The sequence below is a fragment of the Sphaerodactylus townsendi genome, linkage group LG04, assembly GCF_021028975.2.
Source record: "Sphaerodactylus townsendi isolate TG3544 linkage group LG04, MPM_Stown_v2.3, whole genome shotgun sequence".
NCBI classification, from domain to species: Eukaryota; Metazoa; Chordata; class Lepidosauria; order Squamata; family Sphaerodactylidae; genus Sphaerodactylus; species Sphaerodactylus townsendi.
The window spans coordinates 135,581,491-135,603,953 of record NC_059428.1 but is presented as its reverse complement, the minus strand read 5'-3'; the positions used below and the strand labels follow the sequence as shown (position 1 = coordinate 135,603,953).

General features: G+C 46.1%; 2 protein-coding genes across 11 annotated transcripts in view; both read left to right on the top strand.

Annotated features, from left to right (window-relative positions):
• Window positions 1–7,838, top strand: part of ELF1 (E74 like ETS transcription factor 1) — a 93,070-nt gene extending 85,232 nt beyond the window's left edge. For all 9 annotated transcript variants that reach the window (XM_048493301.1, XM_048493306.1, XM_048493305.1 and 6 more), the window contains 2 exons: window positions 1,645–2,106; window positions 6,247–7,838. In XM_048493301.1, coding sequence (XP_048349258.1) covers window positions 1,645–2,106; window positions 6,247–6,868 — 1,084 coding nt within the window. In that variant the 3' untranslated portion in view covers window positions 6,869–7,838. The remainder of the gene's footprint in view (window positions 1–1,644; window positions 2,107–6,246) is intronic.
• Window positions 7,839–10,263: 2,425 nt separating this feature from the next.
• The window catches only part of SUGT1 (SGT1 homolog, MIS12 kinetochore complex assembly cochaperone), a 37,007-nt gene continuing 24,807 nt past the window's right edge, over window positions 10,264–22,463 (top strand). For both annotated transcript variants that reach the window (XM_048494209.1, XM_048494208.1), the window contains exons 1-6: window positions 10,264–10,356; window positions 10,442–10,490; window positions 14,606–14,696; window positions 15,568–15,637; window positions 20,377–20,447; window positions 21,758–21,811. In XM_048494209.1, the coding sequence (XP_048350166.1) occupies window positions 10,325–10,356; window positions 10,442–10,490; window positions 14,606–14,696; window positions 15,568–15,637; window positions 20,377–20,447; window positions 21,758–21,811 (367 nt within the window). In that variant the 5' untranslated portion in view covers window positions 10,264–10,324. The remainder of the gene's footprint in view (window positions 10,357–10,441; window positions 10,491–14,605; window positions 14,697–15,567; window positions 15,638–20,376; window positions 20,448–21,757; window positions 21,812–22,463) is intronic.

Genomic DNA, 22,463 nt, shown 5'->3' with positions numbered 1-22,463 from the left:
TTATCACCGTTTTAATCAAAATTTGTCTCCCATATCTTCCCCTTATTTATTCAAGCTTAAGTTCAGACCAGTTCACAAGACCAAAAATTAATAATGCATAACAACTCTCTTATGACAAAGGAACCTGAAAGCCAAGGTCCCATTTGAGAAGACAGATTGAGCAAACAAAATCAAACGAACCAAAATTTGAGTCCACACATCCTACAGTAGCACTGCCTGTAGTCCCCTTGATTACCCTGACAGCCAGAAACCAAGAAACCAAGTTTCTAGCCTCTGGGACCTAAGACCACGAAAAGTAAACCCTGCAAGGTTGTGCACTATGGGGTGAGTTTCAAAAGCAAGTTGTTTTGGGAGCTGTCACCAACATAGGCCAGAGTACTAGATTCAGATTGAAGCCCCAGAATTCAGGAAGGTCATAGAATATAATTAAGTGATTTATTAAAAGATTGTGCAGCAATATGCAATACAGGAACAGTGAGGATAAAAATAAGAAAGATAAATGACTAAACTAAGCACTGTTACAAGAATCAACACTGCCCAGAGCCCTTCGGGGATTGGGCGGTCTATGAAATTTAATAAGTAACAACAACAACAACAACAAGTAAGCATTGATTCTAGACTAGATGTTGCTTTGACAAGACTGAGTCCAGGATAATTTCCAGAGTCCAGATCAAACAGATTTGGCCGGGCCATTGTGGCCTACCCTGGCTTTTAATGACCAGGATAAGGATAGGATTTTACAATCCTTAAAAGTATTGTAGCCGGGCTCAGTAGAAGAGCAAGTTTTGAGTCCTTAGAGAACACCTTTTCCAGGGTATAAACCTCTGAGAGTCAAAGCTCCCTTTGTCAGGTACCAGTCGGAATGGTGAGCCCTGAGCCCTTATGTCCCAGTCAGAAGATAGGAGGGGTATTGCAGAGTAGAGAATCAGGATGTAAAGGTGTGATGCACGTCGTAACCAGCTTGATTAGAGCAGAGGGGAGATGCTTAGAAGCAAATAATTAGCATTGGTAGTGAGCTAAGAATCCTACGTCCCTATTCAGTCACGGGGGTAGGGTGGGGGGTGTTCCATTGTTCTGAATTTGTGAATGAAGCCGCCCAGCAATCTCATGTTGTCGTCTCCCCACGGAGTGGTTGTACTGAGGATAAAATGGAAGCCAGGAGAAAAATGCTGAAAGATGCTTCAGGTTCCTGTTCAAGTGAAAAGTATTATTGCAAATAAAGGTTACTGTAGAATTCAAAAGCACCTGAAGACTCTTGCCCTGTTGAGATAGGAATAGTCTTAGTCTAAAATAGCAAGGCTAATCCTTCCCCCCCCCCACCCCGAAATAGGTAAATGCCTTTCTTTCTTTCTTTCTTTCTTTCTTTCTTTCTTTCTTTCTTTCTTTCTTTCTTTCTTTCTTTCTTTCTTTCTTTCTTTCTTTCTTTCTTTCTTTCTTTCTTTCTTTCTTTCTTTCTTTCTTTCTTTCTTCTTTTCTTCTTCTTTCTTTTCTCTTCTTCTTCTTCTCTCTCCTTTCTTCTTCCTTTCTTTCTTTCTTCTTTTCTTTCTTCTTTTCTTTCTTTTCTTCTTCTTTCTTCTTTCTTCTTTCCTCTCTCTTTCTTTCTTTCTTTCTGCAATTATTGATGTACCAACCTACTTTCAACAGATATTACTATCAAAGAGGCATTCTGGCAAAAGTCGAAGGGCAGCGCTTAGTGTACCAATTCAAGGAAATGCCGAAAGATCTTGTCTACATAGATGACGATGAGTCAAGTTCGAGCGCAGATTCTCCAGATACAACTTTGCTTGCAGCCCCCGAGGCCAATAGAAGCCAAGTGGCCAGATCCAGAGCGTCATCAAACGTAGCACCCCGGGGAGGATCTGCTGCTGTCCTGAAGGTACCAGGAAACGCCAAGTCTATGAAACTGAAGCAGCCGGTGGAATCTACTCCACAGCAACTGCCGACCGTGGCGTCCGAAGTTCTGAGGACGATGCAATCTGCCCAAACCGTACATCCAACGCAACTCTATCGGACAGTTCATTTAATGCAGTCCATTCCGGAAGGACACACAGCTGTGACCACTAATATGCAGGAGGAGACGATGAATCCTTCTGCTCAGAACATAAGGTAAAAGCTCAAGGCCTTTCGCTGCCTTGGTTCGCCCGTCTCTGCCCAGTCGCCCATCTTGCCTCCCCACTCCCTCCAGGCTCTTCCAAAGCAGGTCCTGCTGGGCTTCTGAAGCTCTGGCAGAATGCCATCCTCTTGTGAGTTGAACCATTGTTTGGGTTGGCCTGGCCACCCTGCTCACTTCCTGCAGCTGCTGAGGCGGCTATAACCAAATTCTTGCAAGAGGGTAGAACCTTGTGAAAGTCAGAACAGTCCTACAGGAAGAGTGGAGAGGGCTAGCTGCTCCCTTCACCAGGTGGGAGTATGTGGAGGCAGAGGCAGCAGCAGGACATCCCTAGCTAGCAAGGGAGTGGGCTCGGGGGTGGGGGCTGCTTTCCCCCAGAGTCCACCCCCTGAAGAACTGCCTCAGTTGCTCTCAGTCTGGAGCTGGCTGGCTCAGAGAGTCAAAACAGGGGAAAGTTACAGACTGAGGAACAAAAACTGTGAGACTCTGGCTGCTGCCGATACTTAGAAAGCATGATCTTCTGACGGGGCTAAGAAAAGAAGGCTCTCACTGACTGTCTAAGGGGGAATGAAAGACTTCCAGCAGCAGAGCACAGCAAGAAGGGCTCAGTGGTAGAAGGTCCTGGGTTCAATCCCCAGCATCTCTAGTTAAAAAAGACCAGGCAGTAGGTGTTGTGAAGCCCCTCAGCCTGAGACCCTGGGGAGCCGCAGGTGCAGCAGACCTTGCTGGGCCGAGGGACTCCGCAGCATCCGGCAGCTTCATGGGTGTTCTTGTGTTCCTACATTTAAGGGCGGGGGGCTGCCTTCTTCCCATACATGCTCCGTTTTTATCAAATTAAATCTGTTCCCTTTTACCCCCACTTCACACGTGAGTGGATCCATGCCTCATCCAGCCACACAAGGCTGTGTTTGGACAAGGAGAGCCCTAATCTGCTCACGGATCACTCCCTGGGCCGGCGGGCTGGCCTGCCTGCGGCTGGGGTTTTCATTCTCATATTTAACGAGTTCCGCAGGGCCTGTAAAACGGAGTTGTTCCGCCGGGCCTTCGGAGGACCCAGCCGCTGATGGTGCCCCCCCAGCTGGCCCCTAACCGGTTTATGCCTGGGCTTACCATCCAACATGACTCTCCACCTCCCCCCCTCTCTTTTTTTTCTGGGTAGAATTTTAAAATTGGGGCTGGCGGACGCCTCTTTTATTGTTATTGTTATCGCTGTTTTAAGGGTTTTAACAATGTGTTTACCTGTATTTATACTTTGTGTGTACACCGCCCAGAGCCCTTCGGGGATGGGAGCGGTATAAAAGTTTAAACAATAAATAAATAAATAAATATTTACCCACAAGGTTCATGATGCAGCAAGAATCCAGAGTGATTGGGTCCCAACAAAATGTTTTATTTGCATCCTTCTGCTGCTATGATGATGATGATGATGATGATGATGATGATGACGACTGTGAACTGAGGCTGATTAATGCCGGTTTGCCTGAGGCCTCTAGTCAAGTGGTGGCTGCAGGAACGCTTGGCATGCCAGTGCCCACTGAGGGCGATCCACATCTGTGGAACAGAGCTCACGTTTTGCATGCGGAAGGTTCCACGTTCAGTTTTCGCCGTCTCCAGTTAAAATGGCGCTGGGTGCCAGGGCTGGAGCAACAGCAGGAGGCCAGGGAGCCAGCAGCACTGGCGTTCCCTTTGTGGAACCCAAAGCTCTGTGGGGGTGCTCCTGCACTAACCACTAGGGATTGTATGCTACTGCCTGGTATCCTTGGGAGGTTTAAGGGTGGGGCAATGGGCAGCTATGACATCTAGCAACATGTGACATCTCATCCACACACAAAAACTGGGGTGTGACGTAAGAAAGTTGGGGGACACTCTGTCCCGCCTCTGAAACTGGAGTCCTCAGGGATGGCCTGGGCACCACCTGTGGTTCTTACATCACTCCTGTTTGCCGGGAGGGGCAGATTTGTTCTCACGTGTCCAGAGCAGCCCTTTCCTCCGGCTGCTTACGGAAGCGAGGGCAGGAGGCTTCCTGAGGGGAGCAAGCAGGTGGCACCCCGATGCTCTATATTTTTTCTGCCCATTGTGAAATTTGGTGGATTGGTTCTGTAATACCGGTAATTGCCTGAAATGTGGCTTGAGAAGGGATTGCATCTAAGGGGCTGTGACTCAACAACAGAGCATCTGCTTGGCCTGCTGCAGAAGGCTCCAATCCCCAGCCTCTCTGGTCGGAAGGGCCAGGCAGCAGGTGGCAAGACTGGCTTGGATGGACAGGCGGCCTGGTTGAGTACGAGGCAATTTCACGGGTTCATGCGATCAAAGAGGAATGGGGTTTTTTGGGGTGTGTGTGTGTACCTGATTAACAGTCTTTTGTGAACACCTGAAGGTGCCTCATCCTGGTCCATCAAGATGAATATCATCTACTTAGGCGACCTGTGGTCCTCCTGCAACCTGGTCCTTTCGACTGGAGATGCCAGGGACTGAACCTGGTACCTTCCGCAGGCCAGAAAATCTCGTTGGTCCCACGGGTCCTTGTGGTTTTGAACCTCATTGTCCTGCTGCAGACCAACACAGCTGGCCTTGGACACCATCTTCGTGGAAGTGATTGGAGAAGCTGAACCGGAGATGCACCGAGGGGTGGGGGGTGAAGAGCTCCCTCCTGACCTCCCCCCCCATTCGCCCGGCCTCTGACCTGCTGTTACCTTGCTCAGTATGAAGAGAGGAGATTATGAAAGGGGTTTTTTTTATTAGTAGGCAGTGAGGAAAGTATTGCTAAAGTCTCTGGAAGCTGCAGTCAGGAAGTCATCTGTATTTCAACATCCTCTTGCGAGAAAACACTTGCAATTGTTCATGGGTGCAAGTTTTAGGAAGGTGCAAGTTTTAAAATCTTGAACTCAGTCACAAGAGCAAACTGTAAGAAATCCATTCGAAATGGGGGGAGCTCCAGCATCACGTGGGAAAGCGGCACTTGGCACATTCTCAGAGAAGGTCTTGTTCTACCCACTGCATCAGCATGGGATGCCTTGGTACACATGAGCTCATACCTGCCATTGCCTTTGGAAGCTCCATTCAGCTTTATTCAGAGCAGAGTGCTAAAAAAATCCCATAAAGGGCTGTGGAAACATTTCTGCAAGCACAGGAAGGGCAGTGCTTGAGGATGGAAGGTTTACGGAAGAGAGGGGCTTCCATGGGGCAGATTGCTTTAGAGCTCATCCTCTAAAACAGAACGACTGATCTCTGAAGTCTGAAGAACTCCAGGTCCCCACATCTGGGTTGTCCGCCCTCCCAAGCAGCCGTTTCCTCCAGGGGAACTGCTCCCTGGCAATCCCAGGACATCTCCAGTCCCGATGGTGACCCTAAGTAGGCTGTCTCCACTGAAGCTGGGGGAATTAGCTGGAGGCAGGCAGGGCCAGAGGGGTAACCGAGATCAGATAACGAAGGGAAAGCTCTCCAGTGAACTGGCAGTTGTTAAACATGTAACAGTTTTAATTGAATTAAAACTGCAATAAAAGCAAAAGGCAGATACACACAAGAACTAAGACCAAGATCCAAATCACCAGTCTGCCATGGAAGCTCGCTAGGTCACATACTTTCAGCCTAACGTACCTCACAGGGTTGTGGTGAGGATAAAAAGGAGGAGAGGAGAATTATGTTAGATGCTTTTGTCTGCATCATGGAGAAAGGTGGGGTAGAAATAAAATAAATAAAAATATAAAGCAAATAAATAAAAAAATATAACAGTAGCAAGCAGCCGGGCCTTGGGGAGTCATGAAGTCAGTATTAAGTCACCCAGTGGTTGCTGCCCATGAATCCTACCTCAAAGGCCAAAACACCTTTACCTGCCTTTTACTCACAAAAACCAAGCCTACAATTCTATAATTGCCCAGGAATAGCCACTGAGGGTTTCTGTTTCTTAAAGTTACAGGTGCTGTTTTTATCATTCAGGTTTGTTTGTTTTTTAATTTAACATTTCAGATTTTTCATAAATCTGGAGTATTTTTCATGTTTGTAGAAAGATCTTTCTTGTCCAATCACCGGAGGTCCATTGGCCTTCAATTGGATTATTAAAACCACACTATTAATACTGATTTTTTTAAATTGTTTAAAATAAATTAAGAAATCCCCCCCTTTGTTTATTTCAACAGGACCATCCAAGCTCCAGGACAAGTTCCAGTCGTCGTTTCACCTGGGAATCAGCAGCTGCATACTGTAACCCTCCAGACGGTGCCTTTGACAACGGTCATAGCCAGCGCAGATCCAACATCTGCAGCAACATCCCAGAAGTTCATCCTTCAAGCCATCCCCACTTCACAGTCTATGGCCATGCTTAAGGAGAACGTTGTGCTGCACTCCTCTAAGCCCGTCTCGCCTCCTTCCTCCATCGTCTTGAGCCCCGCACAAGTCCACCAGGTGCTCAGCAGTAACGTGCAGACAATTTGCAACGGAACAGTCAACGTGGCTTCTTCTCCATCCTTCAGCCCCGCTGCCCCTGTAGTAACTTTTACCCCAAGCAGTTCGCAAATGATTGCTCCACCGTCCATGATCACTTCCGTCATTAAAGCCCCAGAAAATAAACCGACGGTTATTCAAGGGGTGATGAAGTCAGAGGCTGATGACGGTATGGCCGATGAAGCCAGACACTCAGAGCACAGTTTTCAGCAGCAGCAGCAGCCGTTTGTAGTGGTGGTGTCCAATTCAAACGGATATCCCTCCACGGTGCATATTAAGCAGGAAAGTGAACAGTTGGAGCCCAGTCCCTGTGAGTAATGCTGAAGCTGGTGAACTCTGTGGAAGGCGGTTTCTTCAATGTGACAGGACTTCTTCGGTTGTGTATCATCACTTGATTGAGAAGTAGGCATTACAAAGCTACTTTAATTTGTGAAGTTAATTTTAGAAATAATACTATAGAATTTATTTCAATTTTCTGTTCGCTAAATAATATAATTTTTTTTTCAAAATGCAAGCATGAAGGATCATGCAGTTTCTTTTTTGATCACTGTCCAGAAATTCTAAATTTCTTGCACTTTATGCATTATTTGTCTGCCTCGCATGATAATGTAATGATTATTATAATCAGTGCTTTAAAGTAACATTTAATTTCACAAGTTTCTTTCATTCCATGTATGTGATTCTTCTAGCCAGTCCCAAAGATCTGTCTCAAGCCATTTGAGCAAGAGATTTTCCTTTTACGTGGACAATAAACCACAGGGCAGGATCAATTACACCTGCTCCTATTGCATTTTTTTTACCAAAGATCAAGATATATTTGATATTTGTATCTGTTATCGTCTATTTCTCTGTTTTCCTAATGTGGCTCTATTAGATGCATCTGATCAACAAAATGAGAGTTATTACTACAGGGGTAAATTTATTTCAGACCATTTTAACATTGAAGTTTAACATTTTTTTTGTTTTGCATTATTTTGTAAGGGAGCGGAGAAAGTATATGCAATTTGTGCAAGTATTTTGAGATTTAAATGTTTCTATAAGAGTACTTTTTCTATTGTAAATATGTAATTTAATTTCTCAAAGATGTTTTTCATTCAAAAAAATTCCATAGAGCAATATTTTATAGATTCAATTGAGATCATTATGTTTAGAGCTCTAATGTTATATGTATTCATATATTACAGAGTGAATTTGTATTTAAAGACAAATTTTTTAATTGTGGAACACTTCTGAAATTTGTTTGTCTTTTTGTATTTTATGCAAATAAATCAAGTACAACATCTTTGTACCTTTTAGTGTGTGAATTGGGAGTTGGTGTTCTCTCTCTCTGTCTGTCTTTCTGCCTAATATAAAATTGTGTGTTTAGTTATGTTACATCAGTATAGTTAATGGAGATTTGAAATGCAGAAGCAGGTATAGAACAGTACATTTATGTATTTATTTTCATTAAAAACCTGTGTACCCCGTCTTTCCTCGGGGTTTGAGGTGGTTTACAACAATAGTTAAACATTTCCAGTTAAAACCAGAATAAAATCACAACCCCCTAATTTCTCCCTCCGTCTCCCCTGAAAAGACGCCTGCCACTCAAGCCCTCTCTAAAGCCCTGGCAGGCCCTGCTGCACTTCCTAAAGATGGGGGCAGAGAGTGGGATCATCTTTCCAGGGAGGGAGCCCCAGTGGGAAAGGCCCTGCTTTGGTCGATGCCAGGCGGGCAACCCAAAGTGGGGGTAGCCGAAGACAGTAGTTGGTGCAGAATCCAAATTGTTAAGTTGAGGTCAAGCATGGGAAATTACGATGGTAAATATGTCACCACCAGTAACATTTGGCACAGAGGTTCCTTAGCATCCATTTACTAAAATAAAATTTGCTAAGCTTATTACATCTGATGAGAGATCAGCAGAGCCAGAGCCTTACATGCTACCATCTGTTGCAGGACATAGGCCTGAGCTAAAAAGCAGAAAGCAACTGAAACACAAAACATTTGGCAAGTGAGCAGTGAACTGTATTGCAGGCTTGGAAGTCCATGGGCACTTTGGCAAACAACAGATAAGCCAGAGACTAGACTGTACTTCTCTGAGAACCAGCACTTCATTTAGTTTAAAAAGACTTCCTATGAATGGCAAGTAATGCCTGGAAGAAGCAGTATATCAGACACTTAACTGATGATCAAGAAAAATGGAAGATTAGGAGGAGCACCAGGTGTCCAAAGTTACTGTTACAAAAAGCCACTGATAGATACTTTATGGCAGGTAGGGTGTGCAGGAGATGGCACGTCTCAGTGCAGGGGGATATGGGGATCAAAGGAGAGTGAATTCTTAGTAACTGTTACAAAAACCCTGTTGGTATTTGTCCCACAGTTGAGAACCAGTGAAAGTAACCACTACACACTGGCTCAGCGAAGTATAACAACTCTACAAAGCAGCCATTTTCTCCAGGGGTTCTACTGTCTGGAGAGTAGTTCTAAATCCAGGAGATGGTCAGTTCCAACCTAAAAGTTGGCACTTTTACTTGTCACACACTAAGTATGGTTGGACAGGAGTCTTCACCATGTCCTGAGGAATTTTCCTTCCCCAATCTTTATAAGCATTTTTGTAACAGTTTCAGTTATTGAAAGCTAATGAAATGAATTTCAACAGAGATAAATGTATAAGATAGTATACTTAGGCAGAAAAAAATGGAATGCACAGATGAGCAACAACTGGCTTGACAATAGTATACGTGAAAAGGACCTGCGACTCTTAGTAGACCACAACTGAATATAAGTCAGCAGTGTGATGCGGCAGCCAAGAAAGCCAATGCGATTCTGGGCTGTATCAATAGGAGTATAGTGTCAAGATAGTATCTATTCCGCATTTATCAGACCTCACCTGGCATACTGTTGTCCAGTTCTGGGCACTGCAGTTCAAGAAGGATATTGACAAGCTGGAATGGGTTCAAAGGAGGGCAACCAAAATGGTCAAAGGTCTGGACTCCATGCCCTACAAAGAGAGACTGAGGGAGCTACGGATGTTTAGTCTGGAGAGGTGTAGGTTAAGGGGTGACATGATAGCCATGTTTAAATATTTGATGTCATATTGAAGAGGGAACAAGCTTGTTTTCTGCTGCTCAGAGCTTCAGACACGGAGTAATGGAGTCAAGGTGAAGGAAAAGAGATTCCACCTAAACAGGAGGAAGAATTTCCTGACCGTCAGGGCTGTTCGACAGTGGACTGTGCAGCCTCAGAGGGTGCGGGAGGCTTGGATGGCCCTTTGTCAGGAGTGCTTTGATTCTGTGCGCCTGCGTGGAGGAGGGGGCTGGTCTGGGGGCCCCTGGTAGTCTCTTCCGAATCTGATGCTTGATCTGCCTCTCCCTGGCCTCTCAGGGGCTTGCCATACCCTGATTGGACTAGTTTGCAAAGTGGACTTTAGGGCTGACAACTCTGGTTTGGGAAATTCCTGGAGCTTTGGGGTTGGAGCCCAGAGAGAGGGGGGGAAGAGAGACATCTCAGTGGGCCATAGTGCCCTACAGTCGTTCCCCCAAAGCAGCCATGTCCTCCGAGGGAATCCCTTCCTGCCCTCAATTCCAGGCCCGCCTGGAGGTTGGCAACCGCGTGCCACCAGGTCCTGGGGCGGGCTTGGGCCACAGATGCGGCAACCCCTAGAGCAGCAGAGAGGAAGCCCCACTGCGTGACGCTCAAGGCGGATGGTGCGTGCGCTCTCTATGGCGGCAGCTTCCGTCGCCGGCCTTACGTCACGCACCCGCGCAGCGACGAGCAGCGGCTCTGGAAGCTTCGGAGATGGCGGAGGGATCGGCGGCGGCGGCGCTGCGGTGAGAGTCCCCTCCCCCCCTGTGCCTCCTCGGCCGCCCGCCTCTCCCCTCCCCGGCCTCACTCTGCCCCTCTTTCTCCCTGCAGGCCGCCGGAGGACGACGACGTCAGCCGGGACCCCGCGGCGGCCCTGCAGGTGAGGGGCGAGGCCCAGACGCCCCCGCGGCGGGGAGGGGGACAGGGTTGCCAATCTCCAGGCGGGACCTCCACGGGAATTACAGCTCATCCTCAGTCTGTGGAAATAAGGGGTGCTCCGGAGGGGGGGCGGTCCATGGTCTTTGCTCTCCCCAGATCTCCAGGAACTTTCCAGCCTAAACCTGGCAAATCCCCATCCCTGTTGGTCGTCAGGGGGAGATCTGGAGAGGATGACAGCTGATCTCCAGGCAGCAGTTGTCAGGTCCCCTGGAGGAAGCGGCTGCACTGGAAGGTGATCTGTCTGGCACTGGTCCCTACTGAAGCCCTTTCCCAGGCTCCAGGAATGCCCCCACATGGAGTTGGCATCCCTACCCGGAGGAAATGGTTACCATGGACTGCGTAATATGCCACAGACTTTGGGTGCAGCCCCTTCCCAGTTCCCACTCCCTCCCAAAGAGCTGTTGTCCATCACAATGAAGCTTGATTAACCAGTGGGCTGATTCCTAGCATCACTGAATTAGAAGGGGCCAAACAGGCCATTTAGTTGAACCCCCTGCTCAGTGCAGGATCAGCCTACAGCATCCGTGACAATTGAAGGCTGCCAAAGAGGAGGAGCTCACCACTTTCTTTAGGCAGTCAATTTCACTGCTGAACTACTCTCACTGGCAATATCTCTCTATCATTTCCTGCCGGTATCTTTCCAGCAGTAATTTATACCCATTGTTGCAAGTCCTATCCTCTGCTGCCTTCCCGCCTCTAAGTTACAGCTCTTCATAAAGAGACCAATCATGGTCCCCCCCCCCCCTTCAACTTCCTCTTTTCTGGACTGAACATTGCCAACTCCCTCAGCCTTTCCTCGTGGGGCTTCATCCTCCTCCTCACTCTCCTCTGCACCTGCACCATTCAATCCACATCTTTTTGAAGTGGGGCATTCAGAATGGCACACAATATTCCAGCTGTGGCCTGACCGGTGTGGTGTACAGTGGGACTATGACATCTTGCAATTTGGATGTTATGCCTGCTGATACAGCCCAAGATCACAATTGCCTGTTTTGCTGTGGCATTACACTGGCTGCTCATATTTAGCTTACAGTCCACCAAGATCATGTGCCCCATCCGGCATGTGTGTTTCTCATTTGTGTTACCTAGTTGCAGAGCTCTGCGCTTAGTCTGATTGAATTGCATCTTGTTCACATCCGCCCACTTTTGCAGTGAGTTCAGAACTTGTTGAATTCTGTCTGTATCTTCTGGTAGAATCACTGTTCCTCCCAGTTTGGTGTCATCTGCAAATGTAATGCGTAGTCCCTCCACCCGCTCATCCAGATTATTGATAAGCATATTGAAAAGTGCTGTGCTCAGAACTCAGCCTGTGGCACCCACTGGAGACCTCCTTCCATTTCGATGAAACGCCACTGACGGCTACTTTTCACTATCAGGCAGCATCATGTGTCCACAAGTGTGACCTTCTGAGGCTTAGCAGTAGCATCCCTTGTAGAGAAACCAGAGGGTTTGCCTTTGCCCTAGCAACCTCTCTGCTTTGGTGAGAGCTAGGGAGGGGGGGGGGGGTGTAACACAAGCTAAGGGGTTGAATTTTTAGTGCTGTGTTACTTTGGTAACTTGCAGTCTGAGTTCCTTGTGAGTTCTCCGGTGAATGCTTTAGTGAAATAGTTCCTTCAGGCACAATGCCAGAAAATTGAGGGGTGGGGGGACAAGTGTTGGGCGGGCATTTCTATGTCAATCTTCTCTTTTGCACTGAAGAAAATTGGTTGTTCTTTGCATTGGGTGGAGCTTATTTCTTTAGCTATTTCCTTGCCTTATTTTTCTGCTACTCCTTAAACCTTTCTCCTTCCATTGGTCAAAATCAGGGGTCTGCAACCCGCGGCTCCAGAGCCGCATGCGGCTCTTTCAGCCTTAAACTGCGGCTCCGCGTGGCCTGGAGGTTGAAGGGTAGCATGGGCATGTCCCCCCAGAGCAGCGCTGGAAGGAAAGGTTGAGTGGAGGGGCCGAACCGGAGGCGGCTCTATGCGTGAAAGCGCCGCTTTTCACGTCCCCTCCACTCACCTCTCCTTCCAGCGCTGTTCTGGAGGGACACGCCCACGCTGCCCTGGCACCAGGCAGGCCGCAGACACCATTCCCCTTCTGACCCACAGAGCAGTTGGGCAGAGGGGGTTTCCCTGTCCGTTGCCGCTGCCTCCCGCAGCGCGAGAAGCAGCAGCACCGGGCAGGCTGCGGACGCCATCCCCCCTCTGCCCCACGGAGCAGGCGGCTGCCTGCTCTATCGGGCAGAGGGGGTTTCCCTGCCCAGCGCCACTGCCTCCTGAAGCACAAGAGGTGGCAACACCAGGCAAGCCACAGCCACCATCCCCCCTCTGCCCCGCGCAGCAGGTGGCTGCCTGCTTTGTCGGGCAGAGGGGTTTCCCTGCCCAGCACCTCCACCTTCCAGCACTGGAAGGAAAGGCGAGTGGAGGGGCCGAACCAGAGGTGGTTCCGTGCGGAGCTGCCTCTCCAGCTCGGTAGATCTCCGGGGCCGTGGAAAACGGGTCCAAATGGCTCTTTGGGTGGTAAAGGTTGCTGACCCCTGCTCTAAATTATCTTGCTGTCCTCTTTAATTCTGATATTTTTAAAAAGGAAGTGTGCATTTTTAATCTCCTATTCATTTTCAGTAATAGCGAGGTGATGATTTGGTATATATTTTCATGGGATAAAATATTTTCCCAGTGTCCTAAACAGTCTTGCTCGGTTTACAATATGTACCATGCATTTCTGTTCACTACTTTGGGTTTGTTGGTGCTGACTGTTCCATGACTTAAATGGTGTGATTTGCACTCTTTTTAATAGTGTTTGCGCCAGAGAGTCTGGGGCAGGGGGGACGTGAGTCCTTTAGAGTCCTTTCGTGTGCTTTCATCTGTTTAATGTTGGATTGATGTTTCTGTCCTGACTTGGTGTAGATATAGGGAGTTTTCTGTAGTTCCTGCTGTGTGTATAAGTTTTGTTACATTAGCTGTGTACAAACTGTCCTTGGATATTGCATCCCGGGGTCCCCAATCTTTTTGAGCATGTGGGGGCACCTTTGGAATTTTGGCGCAGGCCAGTGGACGCAACCAGAAAATGGCAGTTGCAACATGACTGCTGCCGCAGAGGGTAGAACCACAACACAGAGCAAGCCCAGGGGCAGGGAAGAAGAAGAGCAGTTTCTTAAAGCCGCACTGGGAAAGAGAGATAATAAAACTGGTACTACTGCAACAGCTGATGTTGAAACAAAGTTACTATAATCTGCGCAACCAGTTAGATCTCCAGTGGTCAGTCGGGGGCACCTGCTGGGCAGCAGTACCACCCACTTTGTAAAAAGGCTTGGTGGGCACTAGGAAAGGTATTGGCGAGTGCCAAGCAAGACATTTCACTGTGGTTGGAGACATGCTGAAGAGAAACTGTCAATGGAAGCATTTGGCACCATCTTCTTGATGTTTACCAGAGAGAATCCCTTCCCGTCCATAGCTTTACAAGGGCAAAGAAGGGGTGGAAATCGCCCTGACAAATTTCTGGTTTACTTCATGAAGCTCAGTCAGCGTAGCCGTATGTTTGGATTCAATTCCTTTCCTGTGTTTTCAAAACACCGCCTTTAGGTCCTAGTTTGTGAGATTCTGTCCGAGAGGCATGGGTGGGTGTCGGGGTGCAAACTATCTCAGGGTTGTTGGGGGGATGGCATGTGGAGAAAAGTGGGGTATGAATGAAATACAGAAATACATTTTGGGGTCAGATGACATTTTCTTTATGTTTTTGAAGTTAACATTGTGAGGAATTAGAATGGCTCTTTGGGCAGTAATAAATACTCCGTGACAACTGGTAAATGAGTTATTTCCTCAGAAGAGTCTTTCTTCTTTTTGACTAGAGCGTCTTGACTCTGAACCTCTGTTAGCTGTGAGGCTTTTATCTTTGTTATAAGCTGCAATTCTTGGAGCCAAATAATTTTGCTGCTGGCGTAATTCATCTCAAAGCAGAATTTTGGTAATTGATTCTGTTTGATGTGTCAAGCAAGACATTTCACTGTGGGCTATAGAGGGATTTCTAGAGAATGTCAAGTTAATTTATTTATTTTTTTGGTATTTTTACTTGCAGAAGTTGACGGCGGCCCTAGAAGAGCAGCCAGATAATGCGGGGTATTACTGTCAGCGAGCGTTTGCTCACATTCTTCTTCAGAATTACCACGGTAACGTTTATCCTAAAGATGCTAAGGTATCTTTGGTGGCATTTTAAAAATGCTGATTCCTGAGCATCCCTCATCTGTTACTACTTTTCTGTCATGTGCGGGCTTTGAATTGGGTGAACCTTTATGTTGAGATAACTATCCATTTAGCCAATCAAATAATTTGAACATGAAGAAATTGTTGCGTATAAAAATACACTTGACTATTTCAGTTTCACAATAACTGTCAAAAAGGGTGTTTTTTTGTGCTCATGGACGCAGTGGCGTAGGAGGTTAAGAGCTCGTGTATCTAATCTGGAGGAACCGGTTTGATTCCCCTCTCTGCCGCCTGAGCTGTGGAGGCTTATCTGGGGAATTCAGATTAGCCTGTACACTCCCACACACGCCAGCTGGGTGACCTTGGGCTAGTCACAGCTTTTCGGAGCGCTCTCAGCCCCACCTACCTCACAGGGTGTTTGTTGTGAGGGGGGAAGAGCAAGGAGATTGTAAGCCCCTTTGAGTCTCCTGCAGGAGAGAAAGGGGGGATATAAATCCAAACTCCTCCTCCTCCTCCTCCTCCTCCTCTTCTTCTTCTTCTTCTTCTTCTTCTTCTTCTTCTTCTTCTTCTGCTGCTGCTGCTGCTGCTGCTGCTTCTTCTTCTGCTTCTTCTTCTTCTTCTTCTTCTTCTTCTTCTTCTTCTTCTTCTTCTTCTTCTTCTTCTTCTTCTTCTTCTTCTTCTTCTTCTTCTTCTTCTTCTTCTTCTTCGAGGAAAATGATATGACTGACTTGCCCAAAACAGAGTTTGTGTTGAAAAACAGAGCCAAGCAGTTGAAGTAGTGGAAAATGGGGAACACAGTGGAGTTCTGGAAAGATTGATGTTAGCTGTTTCTTGCAGATGCTATTACAGATGCAAGGAAGTCCCTGGCGCTCGACCCCAGGAATGCCACAGCTTTTCTCAGACAAGGGTAGGTGTCTGCTGGAATTCCAGCAAATGCAGTAGGTTTCAGAGGTACCATTTTCTGAATATGTTGAATACTAGCCTATACCTGTGGATAATTTGGGCATTAGTGGAGCACAGTTTGGGTAAATTTTTTTTTTAGGGGGGGGTGCTTCCTGCTGTAAGTCTGAAATTAATCATAGAATCACAGAGTTGGAAGAGACCCAAAGGGCCATCAAGTCCAACCCCATGCAATGCAGGAACAGATAATCAAAGCACTCCCAACATATGCTCATCCAGCAGTGAATTCCACTGCCCTGACTGTCAGGAAGTTCTTCCTAATGTTTAGATGAAATTTCTTTTCTTGCATCTTAAATCCATTATTCCATGTCCTAGTTTCTGAGGTAACAGAAAACAAGCTTGCTCCCTCTTCGACATGGCATCCCTTCAAATACTTAAACATAGCTATCACGTTCCCCCTTAACCTACGCTTCTCCAGACTAAACATCCACAGCTCCCTAAGCCTCTCTTTGTAGGGCATGGACTCCAGATCCTTTACCATTTTGGTTGCCCTCCTCTGGACCCGTTCCAGCTTGTCAATATCCTCCTTGAATTGCGGTGTCTTGAACTGGACAGAATATTTCAGGTGAGGTCTAACCAGTGCAGAATAGAGAGGTACATTTACATCCCTCAATCTTAACACTATACTCCTTAAAAAAACCCCTGGTCCATAGGCATATTAGTTCTTGCCTTCCAGATACATTTGATAAACATCAGTTCGCATATCGGACAGACAGATCTATGGACGACGCCATTGCCATTAGTCTCCACACTGCTTTGACGCATTTGGAAAAACGGGAATTATGTGCGAATGCTCTTTGCGGACTTTAGTTCCGCATTTAATACAATCTTGCCACAAAGGCTGGTGACAAAACTTGTGGATCTTGGACTCTCACATTCAATCTGTTTGTGGATTAGGGACTTCTTGTCTGGACGTTCCCAGAGGGTTAGACTGGGAAATCGGGTTTCCTCAGTTCTTACTCTAAATATGGGAACGCCACAGGGCTGTGTGTTGAGTCCTTTATTGTTCTCCCTTTATACATATGATTGTACTCCTGTCTATCATAGTAACACCATTATCAAATTCACATGACACAACGGCGGTGGCGCTCATCCCTGGAGGCGCTGACTCTGCCTATCGGAGCGAGGTGGACCGACTGCCCTCATGGTGCAGGGAAAATAACCGGGTTCTTAATACTAACAAGACAAAGGAGCTTATAGTGGACTATAGAAGGAATAGTTCAGAAATTCAGCCCCTTGACTATAAATGGAGATCAAGTAGAGCGGGTGGCTAGTTTTAAATTTCTACAGGATTAAAGAGGACTTAACCTGGGGCATACAGACTGCCATGGTGGTTAAGAAGGCCCAGCAAAGACTGTACTACCTGAGACTTTTAAGGAAGCAACAACTGGATGGAAAACTCCTGGTGTCCTTTTACCGCTGTGCTATAGAGAGTGTCTTAACCTACTGCATCTGTGTATGGTTCTCCAGTTGCACAGTGGCAGATAGGAAGGCGCTCCAAAGGGTGATCACTACTGCACAAAGGATTATCGGCTGCCCTCTCTCCTCCTTGGAAGAACTCTATAATTCCCGGTCTAAAGAAAGCCCCAAATATTCCGAGAGACCTCGTCTCATCCAGCACACTCTCTTTTTGAACTGCTACCATCTGGTAGGCGATACAGGACTATCAAATCTAGGACAAAGAGCCTTAGAGACAGCTTCTACTCTAGAGCTGTGGCTATGCTAAACGCGGCTTTGTGTTGATGTGTTTGGGGCTGTGTAGGGATGGGTGGAGGAAGGGGAAAGTGAGGATGGGGTACGAGTAAGAAATTGTATGAGTATGATGTATTGTATGAAATTGTATGAGTATGATGTATGAGTCTGAAATTGTGTGCATCGAGGAATGTGGCTGTAAATTTCGTTGTGCGTGCACAATGACAATAAATGCTTATGCTTATGCTATTGATACAGCCCAAAATTGCATTGGCTTTCTTGGTTGCCGCATCACGCTGCTGACTCAAGTTCAGTTTGTGGTCTACTAAGACTCCCAGATCCCTTTCGCATGGAGTGTTGTCAAGCCAGGTTTCACTCGCCCTATATCTGTGTATTTCATTTTTTCTGCCTAAGTGTAGTATCTTACATTTATTTCTGTTGGAAGTCATTTTGTTTGTTTTGGCCCAGCTCTCTAATCTTTTTTTAATAATTTTTTTATTGTATCATTTGAATTTTACAGTTTATAATAATTTCCTTCTTCATACATTTTCAAACAATACATTTTCCCCCTTTTCTCCCTCCCCCCGTTTCATCTTCCTCATAGTTTTTTCACACAAACAGCAGTAAGTTCATTCTCTGTAGCCTTTTCTCCCATATTTCTTCATTGACTCGAGCTTCTTTCATCCAGTCCACGTATATTATCCATATCTTCAAAATTTCATTCTGTTTATCTTGCCACGTCTTATTTTTGGTTAATATATCGAAAATATCAAGTGTCACTTGTTCCAGCTCTCTAATCTATCCTGGTCATTTTGAATTCTGACTTTGTCCTCTGGGGTATTAGCCACCCCTCCTAATTTGGTGTCATCTGCAGATTTGATTAGTATGCCCTCTATTCCATCATCCAAGTCATTGATAAAAATATTGAATAGGACTGGGCCCAGGACAGAACCCTGTGGCACCCCACTAGTCACTTCTCTCAATGATGAAGATGAGCCATTAATAAGCACCCTTTGAATTCGATCAATCAACCAATTAGAAATCCATCTAATAGTAGCATTGCTAGTCCATATTTCACTAGCTTACTTGCAAGAATATTATGGGGCACCTTGTCAAAAGCTTTATAAAAATCAAGGTACACTATGTCCACAGCATTCCCTTTGTCTACCAAGCTTGTCACTCTATCAAAAAAAGAGAGATAAGATTAGTCTGGCATGACTCGTTTTTCAGAAACCCATGGTGACTTTTTGTGACCACAGTATTCCCTTCTAAGTGCTGACAGACTGTCTGTCTAATGATCTGCTCCAGAATCTTCCCTGGTGTTGATGTCAGGCTGACTTGACGGTAATTATTAGTGTCGGCCTTTTCCCCCTTTTTGAAGATGGAGATAACATTAGCCCTCCTCCAGTCCACTGGGACTTCTCCTATTCTCCAGGAGTTCTCAAAGATTATATCAAGTGTTTCTGAGATTACTTCTGCCAGTTCTTTTAATACCCTGGGATGCAGTTCATCAGGCCCTGAAGATTTGAATTCGTTTAAAGTAGCTGCACTACCTCTTTATTTTGTGCTGCATTTCTCCTACTGTATCTTCTATTTCATTTTCTCCTGGATGGGGGCTGTTTCCTTTTTGGGAAAAGACTGAGTCAAAGAAGGTGTTGAATATTTCTGTCTTTTTTCCTTCCTCTATTAGTATTTTGCCGTCTCCTCCATGCAGTGACTCTAGTCCTATCATTTTTCTTCCTTTTGCTACAGACATAACCGAAAAAACCTTTTTTGTTGTTTTTAACCTCTCTGGCAAGCCTCAGCTCATTGTGAGCTCTAGCTTTTCTGACTTTCTCTCTACACATCCTGGTTATTTGTTTGAATTCCTCTTTGGTGATTTTACATTTCTTGTATGTGTCCTTTTAAAATCTCTCTCTCTCTCTCTCTCTCTCTCTCTCTCTCTCTCTCTCTCTCTCTCTCTCACACACACACACACACACACACACACACACACACACACACACACACGCACACTGTCTCTCTCTTTTTCAGCAGGCCTTTGCATGATTGTGGGGAAAGGACGGCATCTCCTTCCTGCAATGACCTGTTGTGGGTGAATGGAAGACCGCCTGTACACAGCCCGCCACACACACACATCAGAAGGCCTTTGCATGGTTGTGGAGAAAGGACATTCCTCCATGCTGTGCAAAAGGGAAGGTACACAACCAAGGTGAAAAGGAGAAAACTTGTACTAACTAGGCTACAATAACTATACTTCAAAAATTGTGTCTCCCACTGGAGTAGCAATTTACTTATAAGTAACCGAAATAATTTTACAACACAATCACTAGATGTTTTGGAACGTAGAACATTGCGAGAAGCTTAAGAAAAAACACATTGCAGAGCGCTGTCCTCCTTGATTATAAGTACTATTGTAACTTTTGAGAAACCTTGACCTGCCTTTAACAGCCTTGAAGTATTACGAGGCCTTGAAGTATTAGAGTTACTTATCTAGAATCTGGCTAGCTGCTATCTTTGTGTTAAGATTATACTGCTGTGCTGTTCTTAACTGTATACAAATTGCTTTTTTCATTACTCCAGTGGAAGAGATGTAAATGTTTTTCCAAAACATCTAGTAATTGTGTTGTAAAACTATTTGGGTTACTTATAAGTAAATTGCTACTCCAGTGGGAGACAGAATTTTTGAAGTATAGTTATTGTAGCCTGGTTGGTACAAGTTTTCATCTGTGGGGAAAGGACGGCATCTCCTTCCTGCAATGACCCGTTGTGGGTGAATGGAAGACTGCTTGTACACAGCCCGCCACACACACACACACACACACTTCAGCAGGCCTTTGCATGGTTGTGGGGAAAGGACGGCATGTCCTTTCTGCAATGACCCATTGTGGGTGAATGGGAGACTGTCCTGATTTGGATGCCACACGGTTGTCATGGATATCCTGGGTGTGGTGGAATGCAGAATGGTCATGCTGTTCTTCGTGTACCCATCAGGATAGGCGAATATCACATGGAGAGCTACAAGGCGGCATTGAACTCTTTCAGTGAAGGACACAAACTTAATAGTAAGTACGATATTGCACGTGGAGATTAAAAAGTGCCTGTGCTGTCTGTTCGTGTGTAGCTGGAGGGCTGGAATTGCATTGCAGGGTTGGAAGGGACCGTACAGAGATCCTGCTCAAAGCGAGGTCAACCTAAAAGCATCCCTGACAAGTGTTTGTCCAGCCGCTGCCTGAAGGTTGCCAGAGAGAGGTAGCTCACCACCTCCCTAGGCAGCCAACTCTGTGTTAGGCTATCAGGATCGGCCTGAAGCTTTGGTGCCACTCACTGGGAGACTCCGCACAGCCAATCTAAAACAAAAAAAAATCTGTCTTGGAGATAGAGGTTCACACAGAACACTCCTCCAAAGTGGGTAAGATTTGTTTTAGAGAGCCCCGCAGGTTAAATGAAGATTGCAAAGCAAGCAGTCTTTTCCCTGTAACCTGGGTTTCAAATGTTTCTTGCTGGCCTGTGTGAACTATGGCAGCAGGAAGAGTCCAGTTTCCCCTCTTTCATTCACCATTTGAGTGGATTCTCTAGGCTAGAGAATTCACTCAAATGATGGCCGCCATGTTCAGATGGGGGAGATTCTCAGTTGTGTGGTGGGGAGGGAATCTCTGGCAGCCCACCATTCCATAACCTGCTGGGTGACCTTGGGCTAGTCACAGTTCTTTGGAACTTTCTCAGCCCCACTTACCTCACAAGGTGTCTGTTGTGGGGAGAGGATGGGAAGGGGTTTGTAAGCCACTTTGAGTCTCCTTACAGGAGAGAAAGGTGGGGTATAAATCCAAACTCTTCTTCTTTTTCCTAGGGCAGCTGCCATCCTTTTTTCATTCAGAAGGTTATAATTGCCATGGAAGAAATGTGGAAAGTTGGAAGGTGCCCAGCAAGTTACATCTTGTGGCTCTCTTCCACCAACAGCGATGCCTGCCCTGCATGTGAATCTCTTCCATCAAGGCAAGGCCCCACCGGTGGTGGAATGGATCAAAGGGAACCCAGCTGTTTCTTTTGTTTGTTAAAAAACTGTAGATTTAATATTTGGTGCAGCTCAAAATGCTGTGGTTAAAGTAATACTAGATATTTTTAAGATATCTAATCTTAGCTGCTGATATCTTAGTTAATTTCATACCATTGGTTGTGTTCACATCCATCACAACAGTAACATGAACCTTTTGGGCAGTAGTTTAGTGTGAGATAGGGAATTTCAGAATTCAGAGTGTGTGACGTTCAGAAAAGGTTGTGTAACTGTTCAGTGTAACTGGAAATTTCTTGCTTTGTGCCAGTGGAAAACTTTTTGGGTATCCTGATGTTCTTTCATTTTGTATTTATCTGCTAGGTACCAATGAAATGTTTACTGACTGGATTAAAAGATGTGAAGAAGCCCTTAACAGTAAGCAATGCTTTATTGAGTCTATTGTTACATTCAAGAGTTGGGAATCTTGGCCTGTGGTCCCATTTCCCCTCTTCTGAGTCTTCTCATAGCTGCTGTTAGATTGATCTCCACTTATTGAATGTGGGTCATGTTGAAGATCAGAGGTTCTGAGATCCAAGGGGTGCTTTGGAAAGGGGTTTCCGAGAAAAAATGAACATTGATTAAAACTTTTGGTTAACCATTTCAGCTCTTTCTTTCCTGCTGGCTGTGGAGTAGAAAAGAAGGGTTTAGATTTATACCTCACTTTTCTGTCCTGTAAGGAGACTCAAAGGGGCTTACGGACTCCTTTCCTTTCCTCTCCCCGCAACAGACACTTTGTGAGGTTGGTGGGGCTGAGAGAATTCGGAGAGAACTGTGACTGACCAAAGGTCACCCAGCAAACTTCCTGTGGAGAAGTGGGGAATGGAACTCCAGATTAGAGTCCACCTGCTCTTAACCACTACATCATGCTGGTTCTGAGTAAGAAAGAGACTGTTCCTTTCCTGTTCCTCTGAGGAGGAAGGACTTGTTCTTGCATCTTCCAGAGAGAGCAGGCATCTCTCTTAACCTTGCGCAAGCAGACGTGTGCATGCGTGCTCACATGACGCCTGTAAGTCAAATGAAAACTGCC